Source organism: Solea solea, chromosome 6 (assembly GCF_958295425.1).
Source record: "Solea solea chromosome 6, fSolSol10.1, whole genome shotgun sequence".
Lineage (NCBI taxonomy): Eukaryota > Metazoa > Chordata > Actinopteri > Pleuronectiformes > Soleidae > Solea > Solea solea.
In genome coordinates, this window is record NC_081139.1 from 5,913,132 (window position 1) to 5,940,656 (window position 27,525).

Here is a 27,525-nt window from a genome sequence, read left to right on the forward strand (position 1 = left end):
AAGAGCCAGTGATTTGTGAACTACATGGAAACACAGTAACATAGTGGAATCTACGCAAGTGGCTTCTATTTGACAAATCATAATTATCACCTGCCACAATCAACAGATTATGATACTATTTTAAATTACTAAAGTTTATCAAGTTATTATTGAGGCAGTAGAACATTGACAGTGACTGTCAGTCTGTGTCATAGCTGTCTTAGGCCACATCCACACAACCCATGTCATTACATGCCACAGTGTCATACTATTTTAGTGGTGTCGATGTATCGGCCGCAGACATCATGTACAGTGCAAAGTTAATTTTCCTGTCATCTGCACTCTCCCTTCACTCCATCTCTGACAAACCCCTACATTTCATCCTCACGTTCATTACAAAACAGTTTTTCTAGACATTTCTCACCGGAAACTAAGCACACAGAACTAATGTGGTTAGTAAATAAGCAGAAACATGAAGACACACTTCAAAGAGTGTCTGCAAAGACTGTGGTGTCTTTATCACACAGCAGAAACCTGAGCCAAATATCTTCTTCCCTTCTTTGCCCCCCCCCCCCCCCCCCCCGTCGAGATCGACTCAGGATGACTCAACAGATGCTGCTTCACAGAAGCTGCATAACATTTAACGTTTACAGACAGAAAAAGAAAGCCTTGAAAATACACTAATACTTGCACATGCAGAGTACATGTAGTGTAACATGCAGATGGGAGACATGTTTTTTCCTCAGGCAGAATTTGGTTCTCAGTGGTTTGTAAATTGACTGATTAACTGCAACAGTCTGATGTTGCAGTGTCTTCAGTTGACCCTTCAGCAAAACATATTGTACCTTTCCTGACACATTATCACAAATCACCATATTAATTTCAGGGTCAGAAATGTTACACTACAGCCACAACTTACAGTGGCTACAAAAAAAAGTATGTGAACTCTTTGGAATGTCCTGGTTTTCTGCACAACTTTGTAAGAAAATGTGATCTAATCACAAGAGCCTTACAAACACAATGTGTCTGAGCTAATATCACATCAACAACTGGAAACTTGAATGTTTTTTATGAAATACTCTGATTAAACATTCAGTAGTGGTGGAAAAGTAAATAAAGACCTAGAGGAATGACATCGACATAAGCTAATTAGAGTCAGGCTTTAGCATTGACCTGGTGTCCTGTCAATGAAATGAGTGTGGAGTTGTGGCTTAGAGCTACTTTGACTGATAAAACACCCGCAAAAAAGTAGCTCTCAGAAGACTTGATCAAGAGTTTTTGATTTGCATAAAGCAGGAAATGGTGACAAAGTCACCTCAAAGACTTTAGATATGAATAATTATACAGTTAAGACAATACCGTCTGTTGCTACTCTGCCTAGAAGTGGGCAACCAGTCAAGATCACTCCAAGGGCTCAGTGCAGAATATAATAACAGCAAGAGTTGAATGAATCACCTCTGTTTATGAATCAATGTGTAATCCACAAATTTAAAAAGAAAAATCCACCACAAGTACCCACTGCTTAGGTGGTGTCTTCTTTGCTCAACCAACAATAAATAATAAGTCAATAAATCTAGACAGCAGGAAATCTCCACATGAGACACTAAAATGAGGAATTCATCATCAAAGACTTCTGTTGTGTTTCTGTCCTCCAGATGTAACAAAACATTGAATTAATTAGTTAATTAAATCCATTAAAATCCATTTAATAATTAAAATAATTATATAACAAGGTCAAGGTTGTACCTCTTGTCCGGTGGGATTGGCTCCAGCTCTCCCAGTGACCCTCAAAAGAATAAACGTATTGTTAAGTAAAATCAGCAATCGTTGACATTTAAAATGTTTTTGACATTTCTTTTTCTACTTAATTAATTTTAATGTTAATAAAGCCATAGGAAATGGATTGAGAGATTAAATTTGTTTTGGTCAATTAGTAAATCTACCAACAAGCTAATAGTCCTTAAATAAACAAGTGACATCTAGTATAGTCATCAGATGTTGGGTGTTGTGACAATTGCTGTATGAGCTCAGCTCAGTGAGGTTGATGTACCTGTTGCGCTACCCAACTCAACCCATCACTGTGTTATCACTCAGTTTATTAATCGTAACCAAACAGGCCACCGTAGCATCATCATCAGCAGGTTAATTGTGATGAAGGCACAGACAGAATGAGGGGAAGAGGAAAAGAGGGGTGTTTGATTTCCTCACAGCTGCAGAGGGGAGGAGTGGGGGATGCACCAGCTGCAGACAATGGCTCTTTATCCCACCCAGTGGCTTACACACAAACACGCACTCAGCAACACAACGCATGACAGACAGACACACATACACATGCACGCACACACGCATAGGTACACAAACAGACCACACAAACTTTGGTCCTCTTGTGTTTCAAGCCCCTTCATGAACAACAGGCTCTCTGAGAGAGTGTGAAGCCACTCAGTGTGTGATTGTGTTTGTTTACTACTGCTCCCAAGTAGTAAACAAAACTCAGTACTTCTTCAATAGTTATTTTAACTGTAAAACTTTCATGATATTAAACTAACTTTACTCAGGATGAAGCTCAAACAGAGTTGGATTGTACAATCATCTGTATGTATGAATTGTTATTTTACCACAGAATGTTGGATTTTGATATGGATATATTTTGTAGACTTGGTGAAGCACATACTCAGACAATTGCTCCAGTGATTACAAATGCTACAACAGCAACCTGTGGCTCAAAAGCAAATTCACACATAAATCAAATCAAACATACAAAACATCTGACCAATCTTTCAGTGGATGACTGAAAGACTGGCGATGAAATATTACACATTCAATTCAATTCTGTTCAGTTAAATTAAATTCAAATAAGTGTATTAATCCGCAAGGACATTAATTTGTGTCACAAGTGTGACACAAACACATCACATCAACATACTTCATATCATCACCCCAATGACACATTACACAGTAACCCAAACACATCAACCTACTGCATGACATACAAGTTTCTGTTTCCCAACGGCAAATCTGATTTGATTCTGACTAAGTGCATACATGCAAGAATTGGACTATAAATCACATTATATAAGTATGTTAGTTTGACAAACTTGATTTTAGTCAGACTAACATGTTTACATAACATTAAGAAAACTGAAAGTATTGTTTTAGTCCGACTAAAATCAGACTTTGCATGCAAAAGGCACTGTGAGTGTGAATGTAAAGGCACTCACTGTCTTTAACTCATATTTCTTATATACATATCGGCAGTACTCGGCAGGTTGAGTTAAATAATAAAATCATAATAAGAAAAAAAAGGTATAAGGAAGATTAAAATGTATTCACCAATATATGAATGTCAAGCTAGCCAGTCTTACCTAGTAATGAGTCTCCTGGCTCACACTTAAATCAAAGGCAATTTAAGCTGCTGTGACGTGTCTTTCTCTTTGTCTGCAGTTCCAATATCACAATACCTCTAATCTATGTTTTAAATTTTCAGAAAATGGGCCACCTACACTACGTACACCATTGCTCTTAATGGCTTTAATCAGCTTTATTGTTCTTTCTCTCACACTGAAATGAAAGATGAAGAAAAGCCACACAAATAAATATAAATTACAGTAGAAGTTATTCAAGCAGAAAAGTAATATGCAATATCAGTCTATTTTCTGTTGATGGCCATCCTGCCCTGGAGGATAAAGACCCCTGCCAGATGGAAGAGCCCTTAACTCTATCTTAAATCTACACTTTGGGTCGATAATGTTATATTCTGAAGGATAGTGTTGATAAGAGCCTCTATTGTAACTGCAGGCCTGCAAATTAGCTCCACTGCTTGTTTGGTGTTTCTTTAAGTGTAAAACCAAATGAGCAAAATAATACAGCTCATACAGAACCTTAATAGCTAATATAAAAAAGACAAGGCAGCTTTATTTGTACAGTACATTTCATACGCAAGGGCAACTCAATAAAAACAGAATAACAATTAAAATGTACAAAAAAAATGTTTTAGTGGGGAAAGAACAACTGTACAATTCCACATCTACCACAGTGTATGCACGTTAAAGTAAGGTTAAAAGGCATCCTGATGAATTATTAATTCATATATAACTAACATTGTCAGACTGTCAGATCATATTGAACATAGATTCATATTTACATTTACTGTGAAATTAATAATTTCATTGGCAATGTGTTTGTTAATGTATTCCAGAAAGAATTACAGTTTGATAGCGTGACAATATTGGTACTGGGTATTTGATATACAGTATGTGTGAGCAGGTACTAAAGATCAGGGCTTTTTTTTATGTATCGCTTTTGTTCCAAAGAAGACGTTTAACAGCTGGACTGCAGATGTTGTTCTCTCTCTTGTGAATTGACTGCTCTGTATGCTGCCCCATGTTGTCATTTGAACTTATGGAATTTCTGAGGTTACAGGATTGTTTATTGCGTGACAGTTTTATCATTTTCAAAATCACCACATCTAAACCCCTGAAAGAAAACGAGCTAATGCTATCGAGACCTCTGTCCTTGATATTGTGAGCCACAGCTGTGACATCTGGGTTAGCCTCCTTTCCATCATCTCGTTTTTCTTTTCATTGATCTTTCCAAAAAGACTGTTTCTCAAGACACCAACCACTCCAAAACTGGCAATTTGAAGGTGACACCTAAGTGATTTAAAGTTTAATCAAAAAATATTTTTTTAAGTGTCTGGAAAACAACAATGAAAAAGAAAAGACTTTTTAAATGGGAGGGTTTTTTTTTATCACAAGGACATAAATACTGAATCCTAACCACATCAAGTAATTTACTCAACGGGCAATTAGTTATGATAGTGATAGAAGTGATAGTGAGATGGAAGTTTGACAGTAGTTTAACTTTAGTTTTTTGCAGCCAAAATTATAGCATATCATGGTCATTTATTATTTCATACATTTCTAACAGCTTCTTTAATTCAACACAGCCTCCTCTTCATTTAGACTGCATATTCCACCTGATTTGTTAAAGGTGTACTGCTTTCCTGTCTGCAGTTTAATAAGCACCTGGAAGGGGCGGATGTTAGAACACCAACCAACACTGCTAATCAAAGAGGGCAGTCCCATAAGTCCTATTTTAGACCACTTGTTTATCAACACCTAAAAGTGCAATATGCAAGACAACTTTTTAATTCATAAATTACTTCTGTTTCACAAAAAGTAAAGAGGATTAACTTGAATGAATATCTATGGAAATAAATATTTCCCACAGTGAATGGGAGAAATAATCTGATCTTGGACTTGGATGAGGGTTTTGATTCAGATGAAAATGAATAAATTGATAAATTCTGGACCAGACAATCTGCCTATATACCTGGAAAATCACCCTGGGTTGAATCCAGCATTCAGAAAAAGTCTCCCATTCATTGTCAGTAGAACAGCTCCCCTGTTTTATCACTCTTTTATTCTGATAAAACAATGTTAGTAATTTAAGTACTAATTTAGTACTGATCTTTCTATACAGTATGTGCAAATGCATGCATGATGAAAATGTAAATGCTGCCTCTCTTGTCCCACAGAAAACAACAAAAAATACTAACTTGGCAGTCGGCTCATTTCCTTATTGCTGTGTCTGACTGAGGTCTCTTTAAGGCAGACAGTGGTTTAAACCCACTCACCTCTGGGATGAGTTGAGGTGGCCTCCCCACTCCCACGCTAACGCTGGCATTTCCTTTGCCCCCAAACATGCAGGTTGACAACAAATACAAGCAGGCCTGGAAAATGTATCAAGCACTTCTGCCTGTTTCTGTTCAATTGCTCTGTGATTTGTATTTGTTCAATCGTATGCCAGAGGGCAGTGAGAGTGGTGGCTTATGATTACTATCAGAATCATTACTATGCAATTACAGAGATAAAGACATAGCTTGTGTGATTCCAAAGATAAATGAAAAAACTCTGTATTCTGTGGTTTTTATCCTCAAAGTGGGAATCATTGATAGAGACCTACCAATCTTTAAAAGCAACCGTTCAAATTTAAAAATCCATTCCAAAACATACAGTATAAGCAACCACATACAGATGGCTATTGAAAGAGATTAAGATAATCAATTATGTGATTAGTTTAGAAGGAAATGCTGTTAATGCAGTCCCTGATCTCATCTCTTTTACATAACTGTATGATGAAAGTCTGTTACTCAGACAACAAAAGCAATCAGACATTACCCAGGGCTCTCAGAGTGTGACAAAGTGTGATTTCCATTATTTTTAAAGAATATTTCACCCAACATCTCTCCGCAGGGAGGTTTTAGACGAATAAAACAATGTGGAATCTTACTAACCAGCTAACATATAGAAGGATATGACTAGGGATGGGTATTGATAAGATTTTTGCGATTCCGATTCCATTTTCGATTCTGCTAAACGATTCGGTTCTTTATCGATTCTCTTATCGATTCTCATTTGGAAAAAAGGAGAACAAACAGGTCAATTAGAATCAACTTTAGTTCAGTTAGAAGTAACATGACTTTACAAACTGTCTTGAGGTATAATAATAATAAAATAAATATTCTTGTATGTAGAAATTAACAACATACAATACAAGATAAGTTATTCTGTGGCAAATACAAGAATGGCCAGTAACATCCAGTAACATTTTTCTAATAGCCAGTGACGAATTCAGTCAAACTCAATGGAACTGTGCATTATTACAGCTATGACGTATTAACAATTCTTCTGCAGAAAAATGAGCATGTCTGCTTTTTCAGGCAGAATGCGTGATCTCTCGGGACTTATGGTGTCTCCAGCTGTGGAGAACACCCTCTCAGACGGGGTGGAGGACGCCTGCACACACAGAAACCCTTCAGCCAGTCTTGACAGCAGGGGCAGAGTGTCTCTCTTGTTCCACCACCATAGGGTGGCGTTATCTTTGCAGGGGACGGGGGGCAGGCTTTCATCTACCGTCGCCTGGGTCATAGCTTTCCCTGCCTCCGTGAAAAGAGGGGCTACAGGTAGACATGCACTGCCAGCCTCTGAGCCAGTCAGCCCCTTGTCACGGTCATTTTCTAAATTAAATGCAGAAGGCATTCATTTAATGTTAACTGTTAGTAATAGCAGGTTTTACAACGAGGCAAATGGCGCTAACATGATAGGCAGTGTTGTTACCTGCGGTATTAACAGCAGAGGAGGACATGCTAACGTTGCTGCTGCTGCTGCTGCTGCTGCTGGGTTGAGAATCACTCCGGACTCGGAGCGTATCGAAAACGCGACATTCATTCAAAGTTATCGCATGCTGTGTGCGCAAATGTTTCTGCATATTGGTAGTATTTCCTCCCGTTGATGAAATCTCCACTTTGCAAATATTGCAAGTTACCCTGTTGTCACCCTTTCTCGTGAAATGTAACCACACTTTCGAGCGTTTGTACCGCTTGGGTGCCATGTTGCCGGCTGCACTGCACTGGACGTCGCTACGCACGTTGCGTACCTATCTTGCGTAAGCTACGCAACGTGCGTGGTGACGTCATTCGCGCCCGCTCGGAATCGATAAGGGAATCGTTTGCAAAACTGGCAAACGATTCCAAGGAATCAAAACAGTCGGAACCGGTTCTCAACAAGAACCGGTTTTCGATACCCATCCCTAGATATGACGCTCTCAAAGACAGCTGCTGATACAGCTTGAAACTTCTAGCATGAGATCATCAGGGGGAACTACATTCTTCCGGTGTTTCAGTATAAGTTGTATATGTTATGTATATCTAGCTTTTAACATAGCTTTACTTGTCCAGACTGCTGGAAACTTGGAGCTGCATGGTGTGGTGAACAGCAGCAGCTGTGTTGTGTTGTGCCCACATGTGTGTGGGCAGTGGCTTAGAGGGCGCTTGATTTGCTTTGCATTGTTTGCAGAGCATACATTTTCAATATTGGGGCAATTATGTCAGCCAGAGGCCAAACTCATGACTGTGATTTCTGATGTTTGTTGTGGCCACTTCTTGCTGTTTTCAGCCGACATGCAACTGTATGAAGCTGTCTTGCTTTACTTGCACTGTATGCTTCTTCCAACTCATCTGCTTCACTCTGAGAAACGCAGGAATATTACTGGGAAACATGAGAACAAAACACTGCTGTACTGAGAGAGTCTCACAGAGAGTCACGTGGAGCTGATTATCAGCATTAATCAGCATTGTGTGAACTCATTCAATGTCACTGACTTTCATTTATATCTAAAAGTTACACACTTCAGCTTTAACAGTAGAAACCTGACCAAATCATAGTCACCCAACCTGTCCAAATCACTCTGCTGTGCTCAAAGTCTGAAAACACATTTGACTGGTTTCTGTTTGCTGTGCAAGTGATAATTTAACAAATCACTGAACCAACACTGATTCAGTTTACCTCTTTATATGAATTAAATACTTTATTTTAAACCACCTGTAATCTTCCCTCCACCTACTGTAATAACCTGCAGAGCAAACACAGTGTACCGACGTATGCTCAGATTGTAAAAGCACTAAGGTGAGTCATCGTGTGTTAACTCAGTTGTGTGCACACCCACCCACACACCTTTATCCCACCCTATTATATCACTATGACAGCTGAGAGGCCGGGCCATAAAGACAGATGGTCAAAGGTGGCCAAATAAAACTAACGATCTGTGTGTGAGTTTCACTTTTCTGCTCTGTATCTGTTCAGCTTGTTCTACACTCGCAGACGCTCACTCACAGGACACTTATTAAACAATGTTAACATATACACATGACCACATAACTGCTGCTATTAGAGAATTACAGTAAAACATCTGACTACCAAGGTTTAGGTATAATAAAGGAGATATAACAGGAGATACTATTACAAAACAACCATGCTATTTCCAAAGTAGTATGCAGCTGATTGTTTGGCAATGAGCATTACAGTAGATGACTGAAATGGGAAAAAAAGCTTTCAGCTTCTCTGCCCCCTCTGCTTGGAATACCCTCCAAATTGAACTTAAATTGCAAGCTTTTATTTCACTGGGAGTTTTCCGCTCCATCCTAAAAGACAGACAACAGAAATCCATTGAACAGTGCCTATGTTCTTAAATGGTTCCTGTGACCACAACTCTTGCACTTTATGTTTGTCTATGTATTCTTGAATTTCCATGTTTGTATTGTAGTTGCTGCCTTCCTGTTTTTTTTTTATTTAACTATGATGTGTGCTGCTGCCTTTCTTGGCCAGGTCACCCTTGTGAAAGAGATCTTGATCTCAATGGGTCTTTTATCTGGTTAAATAAAGGTTAGAAATGTGTATATCAATATTATAAAGTTGAAATTCATCCTCTCTTATTCAGGCATGGATACTTGACCTGAGGTGGGTCCCAACGGGTTCAGTGACATCAATTTAATAAGTATTTTCAAGTTTTCCAAAATAGGCTGAATTTCATTGCCTTTTTTATTGCATTATTGAAAATAGAGTGTAGACATTTAATAAGTGATAATAAGTAAACAACTGATAAGTGATTGCCCTTATGTCTCTCTTTAGAACCGGGTCACAACAGCACATTGATCGCAACACAAAGGCTATTGAAGCCATCCATGTCGGATGTTATTCTTTCCCTCCACAACAACTCAAAATAAACCATGATGGTTGGATTATGTAAACAGTTATCAGCGGTTACAGTTCAACAAGAGTTACTTAGGAAGAACTTACTGCCGTTAAAGGTGAGTCTGAAATTGTATTATACTCATAAGGTGTGTGACTTATCTGTGCGTTCATGGGGCTATTATTTGCTCTGTCCAAGTAACACAAACTTTTTTCATTGCCATAACCCTAAATAAAGGCTACGGCCATGGTGACAGTCAGAATAGGCTTCAGCTTACTCTGACTGTGTCACGTTCAGGTCAAGTTTGTACAAAAAATACAGGATGTGTGTCAAGTTCAGTCAGTATTCTCTTGGACTTGGTTGGGTTCAGACAGAATAATGTGTCCCGAGCCGCACCCTATCACACGTCTCTCGCAGGTTATTTTCATTGTTATTACCGACCATGTGCCATGCTTTATCGTTTATGTTCCTCTAAATGGGAACACAATTTACATCAAGTTCTGCTGAAGAAGACCTGAAACCTGGCAATTGAGACCATTAACTCCTCAGGAAAATGTTTACCAATGTTGTAAATTAAGTAAGAAGTTGGCTTGCCTGGTGGCTATTCAAGCTGTTCTTACTTCCAGGTTGTCCTCAGCTAACTGAAGACTATGTCAACTTTTCATATACAGCCTATGGTATGTATTGTCTTCATTTCATATTTCCTGACATAGACATTGTCATACAAACACAAAGGTGTGTATGATTCACCACAGAAATTAGCTTTAGAGCCAAGTGAACCCAGCTTAAATCATGGGCGTAGAGTGGTCCACCTTTAGACAGTCAGGCGAGGTTAAAGTGAGACAAGGAGCTGACAAATTTGCTTTATGCGTTGGCCTAAGGTGGGTCATTAATGTTGAACTTTTATTTGTGTTACCTGGGCAGTGGCACCACAATCATGTATGGTTTAGGACAGACCTTGTAACAATTAGATTACACTGAAGTTCCATGCACAACTCTAAGGCATTTCTCTGCAGAAGAAGTGCTGATAAATTTATTCAGTAAATCCAAATTACAGATATTTACAGGATTTCAAATTTTAAAATTTAAAGGCGACATAGAATGCTTGTATCAAACAAATATGTTAGTTATGGAGGTCTATTTACATATATTAACTTGTTTTCATGGTTAAAAACCTCCTAATCGCTGCAAACGAGCCGATCAAAATATCTCCTCACTGATGCTCTCGTCAGCCGCGCTGTTTCAGACCAAAACCACACCCCCAGAACGCGGACTGTGTTGTCATTGGCCAGCCAACGAGAGCTTTCCTACTGTCCTGTGATTGGCCAGGTACCTGGAAGTGACGTAATAGATAGGCCAGCTCTCAGATACACAGCTCCCCCTCTGGCACGGTGGATGCTCTGCATCTCAGCAGCTACAACGAGAGTAGTTCTTCTTCTTCTGCGGTTGAATGTACGCAACCGGATGTGCCCGGACTAGTGCCCGCACCAGGAGGCGCTACGGTGGTGAGAGGAGTGGTGAGGATTACTGATGACGACATCAAATTAAGGAAGTGCCGATCCGCTTCGCAGAGCCCAGGAAAACAATACAACACTATTTTCTCAGCAGTGGCTGAACTGTTGTTCTGAAACTTTAGGGTTTCATAAACGAGGTAATGACGCAGATACACACACACAAACGCAGCGTTAATTGGAGCTTCCGGTCTATGTCGCCTTTAAATAAAAAAAACATATAAGAAACACAATTAAGAGCACAGTGTCTGAAAAAGAGTAGATATACTCTAGATTGAAAATCCTTTGTGTGTTGTTTGGCTCACAACAAAACAAGTAAAAATTTGTCAAATTTAAATTTAAATTTTGATCAAAATAATGATAAAATAATGAAAAATAATGAAAAAGATTGTGATTATCAATTTGGACATAACTGAGATGAGCTATGTTGTGTTACTTTAACACAATATTGATCATTGAAATGCGAATAACAAGGTCACATGTCCCTGACATATTTTTAAATATCTTTTAATTATTGTTTTCCACAAATAGACACAAACAGCCTTTTAGATTTTTTTTTCCAATCAGCATCACCCCTTCTCAGCATTCAGCAGGACATAAAACATATGTGAGACTAACAAGTCTACCTTTTTCAGTTAAATACAGAGTAATTACGCAGTCATCTAAAATGTTTGGAAACCAAAAACACATACACTCACATCTACCACTGAGTGTGTGTTGTTACATTTTTTATTTTTGTAACACAAACATGAAATTGTTCAACTTTTTATAACACAAAAAAGACTTCCCTGGAGATGTGTCCGTCGAGTTGCTTAAAGAACTAAACGCACATCTGTACAATCATGTGTGACTTTGAAGTGACTCTCTTATTCAGTATATACCACTCTTTATTTTCTGGAACACCGTGTTATTCTGTTATTTCAAAGTTTGTAACGATGACAAAAAGAATGTTTCCTCAAAACTGTACTTTAAATTGCTGTAGACGATTGTCATTCATTTCCAAAGACTCAAAAGAGTACCTAATTGAACTGCCACCACACTGAAGTGTTTTGACAACTTGTATGTCTTAGTATACATTCTGGTGGGAAACAGTTTAGGAAAACTGTGTGTTTTACAGCCACAGTGAAACTGTGTGGTGGTGTAGCTTAAACCTGCTGTAACAAGAAAACGTATACTCTTTGATTGGCTGGGTATCATCTCAATCTCACAAAACAAACAAACAATAAACTAAATGCAAAATATACTAGCGTAATACTTGTAAAATACCAAAATACACACATGCAGGCAGTGGCAGCCACCGCAGCTAACCAGGAAAAACATATCCAGATGTTTAGGCCACATATGGACTACACATTACAGTGGCTTGTCCTCCAACTTCTCTTTTCTTTTTTTTTCTCATAAACACACACACAAAAACACACACACCACATTCCTTTGGACAACCTACAGTAACCAAAGCGTTGTCCCTTAGCTTAACTAAATTCAAATCTTAGCTTATCTAAACATAACCAGTTTGGTCTCCATGAGGACTACTGGTCCTAACAAAGTCAGTGTTTATGCCAGAAATGTTCCTAAGGAGGTAACAAATACAAGAACCCAAGTACACACACACAAAGTTTGCACAACTATCACAACTAAGGACTCTGCTTTGACTTTGACTCATTTGGACATCCTAAACAAAGCGTTAACCCTAACCATTAATTAGTTACAGAGGTGTAGGTAGTCGGCATCCTTCTCTTGTCTATTGAAATATCCACTTCTGAATTTCCTCTGTTGCTGCTGCACCAAGTTCAAATCTCTATGGATGCATGAAGGAGAGAGGAGGGACAAGAAGTGTAACAAGATGAAGAGAGAAAGGGGGAAGGAAGGAGATTGGTGAGAGAGACAGGGCATGTTAGCGGGGGCTGTACAGCATCAGCCTGACAGTAATGCCAATATAATGGTTGTGGTTGTGTGTGTGAAAAAGGCCATTACTGTGTGTTGGAGACAAACGTTGTGCGTGCAAGACAATCCGGCTGATTATCGCAGAGAAAGATCTGCTGCCTGAGCCGAAAACAGCAGAGTCTCTGTGTCTGGCACGCACTCTCTCTTGTTCCCTCTCTCACACACAGATGCATAAACAAACTTATGCAAACAAAGAATCATGAAAGTCAATTTCCGAAACAGGACGTGCATGTGTGGGTAGTGAGATCACAGTGCGACATAGTTTTCCTCGCAGCATCCTCTGACAATGACAGCGTTTGTTGTCAATTTTACTTATACATTTGAGCATTGTGTCATCTCAACCTGTTTACCGGAGAAGCCTCCAGGTGTAGTTTTCAGTCACAGATTAGTAAGGAAAGACATGTCTTGTATTCTATCTCAGTGTCAGCAGCCTCATCAGAGAAAAACTAAATGAGCATTTTCTCAATGACAAATTCTAAAAAGCTTGAAGATTCATATTCATAAAATGTATTCATGCCTTCAGCAACCAGGAGGATTAAGCAGACTAATAACATAACTCTAGTTTCCATTAATAGCAATAAAAAGATTAAAATGCTGCTGCTAAAAATCCCATAATGGCCTTAAGCAAAAACAGACTCCAGATATGCTAAAATAATATAAAAACACATCTGTTCCAAAACATAAACTCGAGGATCAAGACCCTTGTATAGCCTGAACATTTCTGACAAAACCTAACCCCAATATAAAAAATATCTTGAAAGAATATAAAAATCTTATCTGAAATTGCAGGGATTAGGCACAGAGGCAAAAGAAGAAGTACTGGATTGAATCCAGATCAGATAGTAATGCAACATTATTGAAACCAAGTGCTGCAAAACACCACCAGCAAAAAAACAACCTATGTAACCTGTTCCACCTGTAATCACAGCAGAGTAACCAGAGTTATCATCAAGAACCATAGCCATCTTTCACAAAATGTTTGTTTTGACCCAAAAGGGCTCACAACCCTGTTTTTACTGGGTCAGCAGTTCACTAAGTACAATATTAAGATACAATAGTGGATACGTTTTTCCTAGTAGAAAAATTACGTGCCATAACTGTTAATGTTATGATGAATTTGGGTTTTCCAGAAACACCAAATCTCCTCAAGGAATACAATTGAAGGTATCCAGTGTAATAAGTAATGCCAGTGTGTAATCAGTTCATTATATTTTTACGTAACTAAAAATTAAATAAGTTGTCTTTTGGAGGCACTAGAATGGCAACAGTTTCCTCTGTACCTCCTTCACCTCTGAAATACTGTAACTGCTAAGTGACCTAATACTATATGCGGTGACAGCGTAAGTCTCAGCCAGTGACCACGTCTTCATACTGGTGCTTGGTAAGAAAGTGTGGAACATTCTAAAAAAACAGTAAAAATGTCAAAAAAAGTCTTAACGTTTTTTGAACTGTAATTTTACGTCTCTCCTTTTTTAGAAGTTGTTAAGCCCTTGGCCACCAAGTGGAAAGGGAACTTGACTTGTAACCGGAAGGTCGCCGGTTCAAATCCCCACCCAGCCAAAAAGGGCTGGGGTACCCCTGAGCAAGGTACCCAACTCCCAATGCTCCCCGGGCGCTACTCAGTGTGGCAGCCCACTGCTCCTAATTCTAGGATGGGTCAAAATGCAGAGGAATACTTTCCCTAAGGGGATTAATAAAATTAAACTTTAAAAGGTTGTGCTGAGAGAAGTCGCTCACTGAACAGTTCTTACAATTTAACCAGCCTCGCATGAGCACACGTTACTAGTTAATTCCTCACAGCAAGATTACCTAATTGCATGAAAAAGAAATCTATTGGATTTGTTGTTTGACGAGACAAAAACCCTATGTGTATGTAGATGAATAGTTAGGTGAGCACTGGAATTTCAAGACAAATCACAACAAATCCTCTTAACAAATCTCTCTTACAATGTATTGATGAAATTGCACGTTGCAGCTAAATATCCCTCACCTAATCCTACCTTTCCAGGAGAATAACCTATGAAGCATTCAGTTAACACTCAAAACTCTTTAGCTTGTTCATAAAAGTGACAGCCTCTGTAGAGCCGACCTGGCTCCTGACATAAATATAAAAGGCTCATTCTGGGGTGATGAAAAACAACAATTCATATTATCAGGTGATCGTAAACTTGATTATTCTTATTTTATCCCCAATTTCTGCCTCTTGATAAGTCTACCCAGGGAGGTGTGTCATTGTGAGGGTTTGAGTTCCATATTCTGAGATAAAACACCATTCTCTGTATACTTTACTGTTACAGCTGTCGTTTACTGTTAAAAACACAAAGGAAAATCAACAAGACAAACAAAATTGAGGCTAAGTAAAATTGACCAACACATCTTATACCCAGTTTATCTTACCAACCTGATGACTACTCAGTCCTCAAAAGCCACAGATTGTGTTTTTGTCATTTTCTTCACAAGTCCCCAGGCAACAGTGAAATTATCCAGGTCTATAGTTTTCATCTGGAGTAGAAACCAAATCTTTCACCCCTAAAAATAAAGTGAAAATGAGCTGCTGTCTTTTTTTCTCCAGTACACATTTTACTCTCCATTGCCCTGGGCATCATTGGCCTCCATTACAAAGTATCATAGCTTTGGTATGATTCTCACTTAAAATGGGTGTTTCTACAAAACTGCAAACAAATACATAGGGCTGCGGTTAACAGCTTCTTTATTATTGATAGTTACTTTAATTGTCTCGACAGGGATAATAGGTTTGCAGTAGCAATCAGGGGGAACAGTATTTTCTCGATAAGTGATTTATCATTTGTTTTGTAAAGTGGAAGAAAAAGGCCCACAAATGTTGATGATTTCCCCAGAGTGCAAAGTGACGACTTTAAATGTAATTTTGTAAGACCAGTAGTCCAAAATCCAAGGATATCAGTTCAAAATCATATATTATTCGTCCAATTCCTTATAAACCCAACATAATTATTATAAAATGTTATATATAAAATATTACAAAATGTAAAACCTATAAATCCTACAAATCATAAAAAATGAGAATGTACTGAAAGACCTGCCTTTCACTTTCTCATGTTTCTTTTAAATCCGCCTATAGCTGTTTTTTGTTACTTTCTGTGTCTCAGGCTGAATTGTGAAGAGTTACTGTCTAAACAAATCTTCAGTGGTCCACATAAGAACACTTCAAGGCTTGAATTACTTAATGACACTGACTATAACAGCAACTCTTCATTTACGATTCTTCAGAATTACAACAGAGGGGAGAGAGTAAGAAAAGGATAAGTGTTGGCACTGCAGGCTCTGTGTGAGAGAACATGGAAATGCACTGACTTCTGAGAAACAGATGGAAATTAGTGGTATGGAGATAAGGGATGAGTGGACTGGACTTCTACAGTAGTTCCCCCACACCACCCTTCTCTCTAGAGTATATACTCTCTACTGTAGCTACATAAAGAAGTTGGGAACATGCGCAATAATCCTCAGAAACTATGTGGTCCTCTTTATCTTTATGTACATTTTATTTTATTGACATCTATTATCTATTCTATTTATTTATTTTATGCATTTGTGTATTGTGTGCATGTTTACCAATATAGGGCTACTGGACATATCTCTCTCTCTCTCTCCCAAACAATTGCAAAGCAGCTAACACAGCAAACTGGCTTAGGAGTATTTTGTCAAGTGTTGAATAATTCATCATCTTCCATCGCAGTTTAATTGACTATTAAAGCTACAAAGGCCTTTAAAACATAATAATAATAAAAAATAATGATGGAAAGGAGCATGAATATTGCACAGGAATTTACAGCAATGTGTGCAGATTTAGCTACTATAGCTTTAAGCACAAGGCCAACAACAACGAGACTGTCCACCAATGAAACGTACATATAGGTCGTATGCAGGAATTACGACCTATGTCTACGTTTTCAAAACCAGCGCCCCTAGCGGTCGTATACATGACAGCAACCTGGTAGTACCTTGGAAGTGGTATCTAGTAGCTTCGCCGAAGTTGTCACCGGCAGTAGGCCGGAGTGTGGTCGACAAGGGTTCGATCTTAATGTCTACTGCCTAACCCTGTCTTTTTTGCCCTAACCCTAACCTCAGTAACACATGTGCATATTTGAGTTGAAAAATACCGCACCGGGTTACCGCACCGGAAAACAGAGAAATACGTTTTCAAAACCAGCGCCCAAAACGACCCATAGTTACGTTTCAGGGGTTGGAAAAAACGACCCATAGTTATGTTTCAGTTGGAGGACAGATTGCCAACAACACCACCATTTTAAGCAAGATATTAGGCATGAGAACAACTGCAGACTGCAAATAAAGAGTGGACACAGTCTTCCAGTTTGCTCGGTGAGGACAACCAGGATGTAAAAAATATAGTGAACAGCCACCAGGGGGACTTCATTGGTTGCAAAAGTAACTACATTTCAATGGAAGTCTACGGGAAAATTAACCTAAGTCTCACTTGATCTACAATGTCAGTAAACATTTTCTTTAGGTGTTCATGGTCTCACTCGCTAAGGGTCTTTTTCAATGGATTTAAGAGCTGCTGCAGTAGAATGCATTGCCCTTGGGCACGGCTGATTACCATGTCCTTTATTAAGCCATGTCTCAGTAACACTAGGCTGATGGGACAATTACGCAGAATTAGAAGAAGTGTTGGATTAATAGGATAATAATAGAAACTGCTTTACAAACAACTTTTAATTATTTTTATCATGTTTGTATTTAACTGGGCTAAAGGAAGCACATCATCCTCTCTGGCTGCAGCTTTGTAGTGATGTACCAATTTTCAAGACATCACTGCTTTTTCCATGAATGCCTTTAATTAATTATTTTTATACGTGTCAGAATCTTATTTTATCAGTTATTTAGTTTATTGTCCTAATCTAGAAAAAGTGATTCAACCTCTGAAGAATGAAACCTGACAGTCAAAGACTTGATGGATGAATTCAGATGGAGAAGGTCCATCTGGGATCTGCGATGAGGTGCAGTGAGCTTGAAAGGAAGAAGCTGGCACCACCACCCCAGGAGGTATTTAGGGGCTGCAGCTTGATTAAAAAAGATAATTTAGGTTACTGTAGTCATAAGACGAGAGACAGAGAGGGAGAAGGCTGTGTATTGGTATATAATGATAAAGTCAGTATTTAATGCACATAATAATAGTAAGAAAATATCATTTTTGACAGGTTTTAAATGTGTCTGTGTGTGTGTGTATGTTTCTCCTGTTTTAACCCCACAATACAAAGGTGGATGGAATTTCATTTGCACTGCCTATGGCAATAAAACAGCTCTATTTCAACTTTGCTTTGATGGAACAGTGTCGCTCCCAGTGGGTCATTCAGAATTACCCGGAGACCTCAGTAGGTTTACTGTCATCTATAGAAAAAGGATAATAAAGAAATGAAACTATAAATAAAATACTATGGACACCGAGTGTGTCACACATTTATAGTGTAGTAGTTTTTGTCTGTATTCCTGAAACCATATCTGGCCCACAGGTTAAAAACTAAAGGACGCTGTTCTGCACACTTTCAGTGGGAGGCAGGGTAAAAGTACGCCTGTGTGCTATTAACCTAATGCTTACCTGAGTGAGAATATCCAGTCAAACCAAGTGAGCTGAGGCAATCCACAGTGCTGGGTCTGGACTTGAACTGGAGCTTCTGTACTCACAGTCCTCCCCTGAAATGAAAATTACATTGTGGGTAGAACATGAACATGCTAAGTGAGCATGACAGTCTAAGATATCCCAAGAACCTCAAGTGATCGACAGAAGTGGATTGAAAATCAACATGCCAAGCATAGATAGTCTGAGTTCAAATTGAGTTTGCATTTCATCTGAACTTGCGGATTAGTGAACAAAAACAAAGAAGTTTTGCATTTAGGAAGCTCAGCCTGAGGTTTTTTTGTTTTCTTTCCTTATACTTATTTGACTTTTCAGAACCTCAGAAACTTTTTGCCTTCTTGTAACTCAAAATGAATATATTTTGTTTCCGTAAACAAGTCTGGTAAAAATGACTACAGAAAGGATAGAGTCTAATAAGGGAAAACCTGGCCTCTTTGTCTTTTCTAAAACACAAACACACACAGTTACCACACAGTCTGCCTGTGTTGTGAATAATTCAATGAGACATAAACACATGATGCCAGTGGCCACATCTCTCCATCACAATATCTATGAGACCACATCTATAGTTTTCTCATCTATAGGCTGTCTGTCTGTCTAGCTGTAAATTTTGACTTCTCTGTGTGTGTGTTCCAGGTATTACTCATGTTGTGGGGACCTACATTTGTTTACACATTCACAAAATTCCCATAGTGTAATTACATTGTAAGGTGACGTTGTGTTGTATGGTTAGGATGACGTTAGGGTTAGGCCAGTGGTAGTTATGGTTAAAGTTCGAGTAAGTTTCTGTGCAATGAATTAAAGTCAATGTAATGTCCTTTGAAGTTATGGAAACCAGACTGTGTGTGTGTGTATCAGGACAATATTCTGCATCTCCGGGGGAGAAACAACTGTCTCACTCATCACCACGCAAAAGAAAATCTATTCACACTCAGCAAAACATGTGAAAGGCTGAAATGTCACAGTGTGCTGTTCCTAAATGAAGCCAGATGAGAGGAGCTGTCAGCTGTCGCCTAGCTCGGCTCACTTGCCACAGACAGCATGTCATGTGAACTAAAAGATAAAAAGGACAATAGTCACAAAAAACACAAAAAAAACAACCATATTTTCATGGAAACAAATTTCAATAAATGTGGTATTGATTGACTTAAATCTTGTCAACGGGGCAAAACAAAGGATGTAAAGTATAGAACTACACCGTTTGGATGCTGCATGAAAATGACAAAACATTTGATTATTTACAAGAAGTTGGTAGTAAGAAGGCAAGCTCAGCCAGAAAGTCCAATATGGGAAAAGGAGATGCAAGGGCCAGAATCAATAGCATGAAAGGAAAGAAAATGACACAATTTGAACTCACTGCCCTCAAATATCAGCACTCGATATTGTCTCAGTACGTGATGCATGTCTAGACTGAGAAAACAGATGAGTTACTTCTAACTTTTTAAAAAACTGTCTTATCTTCATGTTTTAGCTAAACTTGTGCAGCAGTGTGTATGTCACCCTGTCAACACCGTCTCAGTTGTGTCAGCAGATTTCTTAAAAGTCAAAGTGTACTTGTGACACAGAGCACATCGTTTTCTGTGGCTGTAACCACTATTGCAGCTGTCAGCAGAAACCAGAATCCCAGAATTCCCTCTGAATTTTTTAGCATGTTTGCCTCTGTGTCTATCCCACCTTAAACTGTTGTACAAATTCAGTCATTTAACTGTATCATCTATAGCAAATGTGCACATTTCAGTTGTATTTTAGCTCCATCAAAAAAAATCTGTGTATTCCTTCAACTTAAAAAAGTATAGTTTAAGTATGAACTATATTAACCATCAATTTTCAAAAACTCCAGGTGAATTACTCTACAAAACTCATTTCAGTAAAGTCATTAGAAACACATCTTTTCTAGCTGCCATCTGCAACCAAGCAAAACTGGTTTAAACAGTTTAAACAATCACTGAGGGTTTAATTTGGCTCATTGCATAGCATCCATTGCAATGTGACAATCTTGATGCTTAAACAATACATCGCTCTGCAAACTCAACACGCCTGGTACCGTTGTATTGTTACAAGGGGCCAGGGAAATCCCTGATATGCAAAAGTGTCCACACATGCTCATGCGAAAATAGCACACACTGCAAGTACCCCCCTAATGAATCACCTGGAGTGGAAAAACCAACAATGGAAAATTTCCTGAGGCTGAAATTAAACCCCTGGTCTGAAAGAGGCAGGCCATCAATACACCCTGCAAACTACATGCAAAACCATTTATCTCTCTTCACATTAGGTAGGTACCCCCAACTCTTTTTCAAGAAAAGTCAAAATATTTGCTGTGGTAATGCATCTCTGTAAAGTCTAGTAATGATTTTTTTTGGTAATGAATAAATGATGAAAAACTACCCTGCGACACTCTTGAGGCTATAAATTGTATCTCTAAATGCTCTAAGGGTGTTTTGTCAGACTGTACTTGATAAAAGTTGGATGTTTCTTCTTATTTTTTGCTGGTTCAGTTGAAGTTTACAAAGTCAAATCTCAAATGCACTATAAATTGATAACAATAATGTGAACAGTAGGCCAGTAAAGAGACAGCTACCTGGCAATTTCTACATCGTAGTGCATCACAGTTTTTTATGACTGCTCTATGAGCCATTGAATTGCCCCCCGGGGACAAATAAAGTTTTTTGAATTGAATCTGCCTCACTGCTCCGGTGATGATGATGTCTGGGAAGTACCCTAGCAGTGCCCCAAAGACCAGCAGGTGGCCAGTAGGCGGGTGGCCGATAAGCAACTCGGCTACAATCACCGACTTTTCATTCACATACCCCAGTGATGAACTGGGAGAACCAGGAGGAGAACCACTGACAGGTGGAACAGACTCCGAGCATTTATGTATGGAATCACTTCTGAGAGGTCCTAACTCTTCCTCCTCCCCAGGTAAGTTAGCACATTAAGTCCAGCTAACATCATAACCCAGATGTGATGGCGGCCCGTTTCCCTTCTCATTAAAATATACATTCTATATTAAAGGAAGAGGAACTAATATGGTAACAATATTGCATATTTTAGTGTGTAGTAGTGCATTATTGTAAAGATGGATCAAAATACTTGTATTAGATCTGCTTAAATTAACACAAAAAATATTAATTGACAGGAGAAAAACTGTAAACCTTGAAAAATATTGATCATAGTAATATGTTACTACAACTGGCTACCGTCTCTGGAAAAACTACAGTAACGTTACTAGAAACTGTGTTGCTCAAAACAAATCTGACAAGTCACAAAAATCATATTCCTGAGTGACGTTGAGAGAAAGAAGCACAGACTCTGTCATCTATCTAAACTGCAGCCTTTATTCAGAGAGAGAGAAAGGTGTAGATTCAGCTCTCTAAACCAGCCCTTTTTTTGTAAATCATATTAGACTGTGACCATTCTGATGAAAAAAGCACTTTTGTTACTTTTAAATTTTCACTAAGAGTGTTGTTTGTAAACTTGAGTCATCACGAGTCTCCAATATGACTGAAGTGAGCGTGCGTGTCTATGTAGCTGAGGACTCTCAAACTAACCCTAACTCTGTGCGACAGCTACAGACCCGTCACACATGCTGCAGGTAAAATGTTTTACTCTCTGTATGTATGTTCTGCATCCACAGCTCCAGATAATTTGTTTTTGATCATTTAATCCAAATATTTGTGTGAGCATGCGACAATGCAATAGCACATGCATAAGCAGACACGTGGTAAACAGCAACACTGTACACTTTTAAAGAAAATCTGCAAGCCAGTGCTGATTTTTAAATGTGCTACATATCCACTTTTAATTCATTCTCCACTCCGCTCTGATCACGTATCTTACCTTCCTTTTCTTTCCTCTACTTGTTCATATGTGCTTTTATTTTTCAGTGTCTGCCAACTCCTTCCCTTACCCTGTGTATCAGTGTGTGTTTGGTGAAACAAGGACAATCTGGTTTCTGTTAAAAGATTTTAGGTTACCCTAGCCATTACTTCCTTTCTTCAGCTTCCCATTTTCATTTTTTCATGGCTTGGTGTTCAGGACTCACGTACTAACCCGTTTTCCCACTTTAAGGACATTTTAATCCTACACTCTTCTCTCTCTCTCGCTCCACTAGACCACCAGGCACTCTTTAACTCCATTTCTATCTTGTCTTCAACAATCTCTAGTCACACTCCCTGCCTGTGCCCTGCTTGCTCTTTCTCTGTCCCCTGCTGTCAAACGGTTTCAGCTCCTATTGTCAAAACAATACCACCTGCCTTCCTTTACCGGGATCTCTGAGATGCACGCATGTCGTTTACAGGTCGATGCTCTGAGGTCTTTAATACATCCAGGCATGGTGTGTTGTTCCCGTGTTTGCTGTTAATCTTTAATTGAGTAAAGTGTCTGGGAAAATAATCCTATTAGCTATTGTAAACAAATAAATAATTGCAAATACAGAGGCAACAGAAGTTCACGTAGCTACTGCAGTGTATGTACCCCCTCCCCACTCACCAATCACCATCCTAAAGCTGAGCTGAGCAGTGCAGTGGCGTGTGTGCTGTGAGGGGAGGCCTGCTGTGAGGAGTGTGCAGCTCATCTGTCGGTACACGTGAGGGGGAGAAAGACCCAGATGTGAAGCTAGAGACAGGAAAGGAGAAAGGCGTGGGTGTGTGGTTGGATGGCGAGATTAGGGGCGGATGTGATCAGAGAGCGCTGATCTGCCTGTCAGCAATGGTTGGCAAAGAAACCCAAAGCTGGCTTATTGCATTCAACAACATGTTTCTGTTTTAGTGTCTGTCTATCCCTGGAAAATTGTTTTGGTGAGTTCAAGTGAATTAAAGGTCTGTTGTGTAAAATTGAGGGTAAAAATATTCACTGCTGTTTCCCCATACCTCATATTGTTGAGTATTGTCTACAAACCAAAATGATTCAGTGTTAATTATTTCTTCGTTATATGGAGCAAAGCAAACCAGAAATATTCACATTATCAAAAATCATGGAGCTTGTTTTTGAAATAAAAAAATTAATTTATTAATCATTGAAGCCCGAAATTATACACAGCATTACAATTGCACTGTATCGTTTAAAAATACAACTATGATAGCTTCAAATTAAAACAAATACGATATATCCAATTGGTCTGAGTCACAACTGTGCTGTCAAAGCCTCATGGGAGCTGTAGTTTTTGTATAGTAGAAGTGGTAATTTTGTGGTTTTTGTCCTTGAGCCTTCCTCAATCTGTATTCTTGTCTTCTGGTCTGTGATTTGTGACATCAGGATTTACAGCCTGAATACTGCTTAAACTCAAATTCAATTCAGCCAGTGCTAGGCTCTTATATTTTTTGCCCTTCAGCTGCCATTGTAAATTTCTCAAAAATGTTGAAATACTTTTTCCTTTTTTCTTTGTTAGCCTATTGGCAATTGACTACTGTCTCCCATGTCTCCAAAACATTTTGATATTCAAAAGCATATGATTTTCTTGGGGCACAAGCTTTCTGCAAAAGACACTGAGATGAGATCAGATCAAAACAAAGTTAAAACCATCTAGAGCTAACTTGTGTTAAGGGTGTAAGGTACAGAGTATCGGGCCACAACTGGCAACTGTCACCATGTCAATTAAAGACTTACTTGGGGGGGTTTAGGGAAGTGCTCAACAGACTGCTTTTCAACAGCTGAAAGAGGGCTGGGTTACAGAGGGTCATCCGTCCAAAGTGCTCTGATCATGGCCACATCGTGCTAAGTTGGCCTGTTCACACCTGGCATTAAAATGTGCCCTGAATGTGTCTCCTGTGACAGTATATGATGGGATCTGGTCTTCCTCACCTTTTATTATTTGATCAATGTATCGAGAAGGCCAAAAATGACATTCTATGTAAAAGAAAGAAGGGTGTAGGAGAAAATAGGAAAAAGGTAGAAAATCATGGCAGCAAGTATAACCCTAATAAGTTGGACAAAAGGGATGGAATGTAAACAAAGAGGAGGATGAGGAGAAGAAGAGGATAGGAGAGGAGCCAGAGGAACAGAGACAGAAAGAGTTTAGCTTCCTTCCAACAACCCTGAGCTGAGTCATCATGAGTGGGCTGTCCGCTCGCCTGGCAAGTATTAAAATACACCACATACTGTATAAAAAAAGGCATCATATGTACAAAGTCACACCCATGCAGACAAATATGTGCAAGGGAGATGTCAGAATCACTCATATCACACATAACTGTCCACACTACACATACAAACACACACACACACACTCTGTCACAGACCAAAGAACAACAGAACAGACTTCAGACATGACCTATCAAGATCATAACAACTGGCTAGACAGCTTGGTTTGCTTTGTACAAATGTTGGTTATCTGAATATTGAGCTTTTGTTTGAGTTTACCTGATGTAGCATACAGCAGCTTCTCCTCTAGAAGTTCCAGCATCTTCATGGTAAAATCTCAGGATGCAGTGACGAGGAAATTACCAGCCAAAGATAAGTTGCTCACAGCATCACTGTGGACTGGAAAACACACAGAATGGGGCTGTCACTTTTTATCAGAAACTCAGCTATCTGTACAAACTTATAGGGAAAGGATCAAACCCAAACCTTAGAAACACTTATAACTTGTGGTATCCGTAACTTCAACAAATGTATGAAAATATTTCTCTAGCCATGTACTTTGTTGATTCTAGGTTAATTCACTTCAATCCTGTACCTCAGGTGAGAAAAAGCCTACAGTGCCTTGCTCAAGGAGACTTTAGTGGGCCAGATGTTTGCCAACATGGCTCCATGATCCCACTGCTGCACATAATGCAGCTTATTTTGCAGAGTAACTTGTGACAACCTTACATCAGATTTACGTCAGCACCTAATCCTCATCAAGTATGGCCACTTATACCAAACAATCAAAAATTCCACAGACTTGAAATAATAATCACATGTGTCAAGTGATGAGACAAAATGAGAATAGCAGCAGACATTGAACAAGTGACATGGTCCCTCTGCTGGCTGCAACATGTCATGACAAATAAGACATTATAGTAAAAAGACACTGAAATATGAATATTGAGAGCAGGTCCACCCTGTCTGTTGTCCACTTGCTGCTCTCTTACCTCCTTTTCTTCCCCTCACCTGCAAATCACTGAAACACTTGGATAAGTAACATGTAACCATAATTTTATTGGATACTGGGGAGCAATAGCAGCAACAGAGGCCTGACCAGTCAGGGAATGTGGTGTATGAGCCAGCCTAGAAGTGAAGGATCCAATCTAGAGGCCACAGTGACACACACTGCTTTGAATAGTGGACAGCAGAGGTTAACACACAAGGGGGGGGGGGGGGGGGCTGGGGTTACAAAGGCCATAGCACAGGGTAAAACATAATTGATATTAAAGCAGGTTGAAAAACATTTAAAAAAAGCACTACGAATTGTAGATATCTCTAATTCCAGTTTCTGATAGCTACCATTATGACTAGTCACAATTAAAGTTCAAAATATATTTAATGACTCTCAGTAGAAGATATCTACATTGTCCTTTTTGGATATAAGTTTAAATGACTAAGAATGAAGTTCTAGATATCTAGAACTGGAATTGCAACTAGACATAATGACGTTTGAGATATCTGAAATTAAAATTAGAGTTATCTACAACGCAGTCGCGGATACTGTTGTCATAATTTCATTTTGATTAGTATGAATTAATTCGGGTTTTACTAGTCAAAATGACGTCACATATATCTGTAACTGTCATTCCAGATAATAGTCAAACTTGGCCTGGTTACCAAAACCTTGACACAGGCGATTTGTTTTTGCTTTTCTAACAGTATATAAAATAAATATAAAATACTAATAAATACTAAATATAACTGCGCAAGAACTTTGTTTGACAAACGTTAGCTTAAAACTAGCTGGTACATGCTAACGGAACGCTAATTTCAATTTACGCGAAAATTAACAACTGAAAATCATATATACCAGGCAGCTCCACTCACCTGTACAGGCGTCATATTTCTCGGTGTATGGTGCTATTTCTACGGTTTGTTCGACAGTTAGCTCATGTTAAATAGCTGATATTACTCACGTCAACGTCAAAGGTGCACCTTTAACGAGCATTAAATCAACCTTAACCACTGTACAAAACACAAAATTCAGTCGCTCATTTTACATCTAGCTAAGTTGCTTTTATACTTTCCAAATAGCCTTCATGTGAAAATACACATATGTTATGTTTTGTCAATCACAGCTATGTTTGTCTTAATACAGATCAATAAAAAAATGTCGGCTAAATACTCCAGACTGAATGAATTATTTGTCCCACAGCCAAATGGTCTAATGTTGAGAGAATGAATAAGACCATACAGAGGTCCACCTTTTATTTCTAAAGCGTTATGTTAAGTTGAAAGATCCTAAAACAAAGTAATTAACAAATCCTTTATAATTTATATTATTATCCTTGTTTGTTTCTAGAGCCCTTTCAAAACTGGTGAAAACAAACTGACAAATATTTAGGATTTTGTTGAGGACAAGTTGTACTTCAAAGTGTAATCACACAGTAAAACAAAAGTTTAAAAACGAAGTTGATGGGTACTTCCGCTTACGGTCAGGGGAAAAGGGGAACTTGAGACCCAAAAGATCTTCGACCCAACATTCCGTCTAAAAAGGGGAAAAGTAAGGATCTTGGGGACAGACAAGTGTGTCTACATTTGAATTACTTTATATATATATAAAAAGAAAAGAATGTATGTTTTTTCATGGCTCAATTGGCTCTGCTCCTCGAGGAATCACTGCATGCATCTAAGCATAGCCTTGTGTGTTAATTTTCATTGAAGCTTCTAAAAATAATATTACTGATCCAGCATCAGCAGTCAGGTTACATTAATTACTCAGGGCTGAAACACAAAGGTACAATACGGACATAAAAAGATGCCACCCCTATCTATATTACGACTATAATCTGACAAAGAAAT

General features: G+C 38.7%; 1 protein-coding gene and 1 long non-coding RNA gene across 2 annotated transcripts in view; both read right to left on the reverse strand.

Moving 5' to 3' along the window:
• The window catches only part of dusp7 (dual specificity phosphatase 7), a 14,669-nt gene extending 8,986 nt beyond the window's left edge, over positions 1-5,683 (reverse strand). The window contains exon 1 of the mRNA XM_058631135.1: positions 5,615-5,683. Within this exon, the coding sequence (XP_058487118.1) occupies positions 5,615-5,683 (69 nt within the window). The remainder of the gene's footprint in view (positions 1-5,614) is intronic.
• A 5,914-nt stretch (positions 5,684-11,597) lies between these two features.
• On the reverse strand, positions 11,598-26,982 carry LOC131461112 (uncharacterized). Its single transcript, XR_009240444.1, has 4 exons — positions 26,551-26,982; positions 24,958-25,077; positions 18,559-18,653; positions 11,598-12,816 (listed from the first exon to the last, which is right to left on the reverse strand). It is a non-coding gene; the product is annotated as an uncharacterized LOC131461112 (long non-coding RNA).
• Positions 26,983-27,525: the final 543 nt, after the last annotated feature.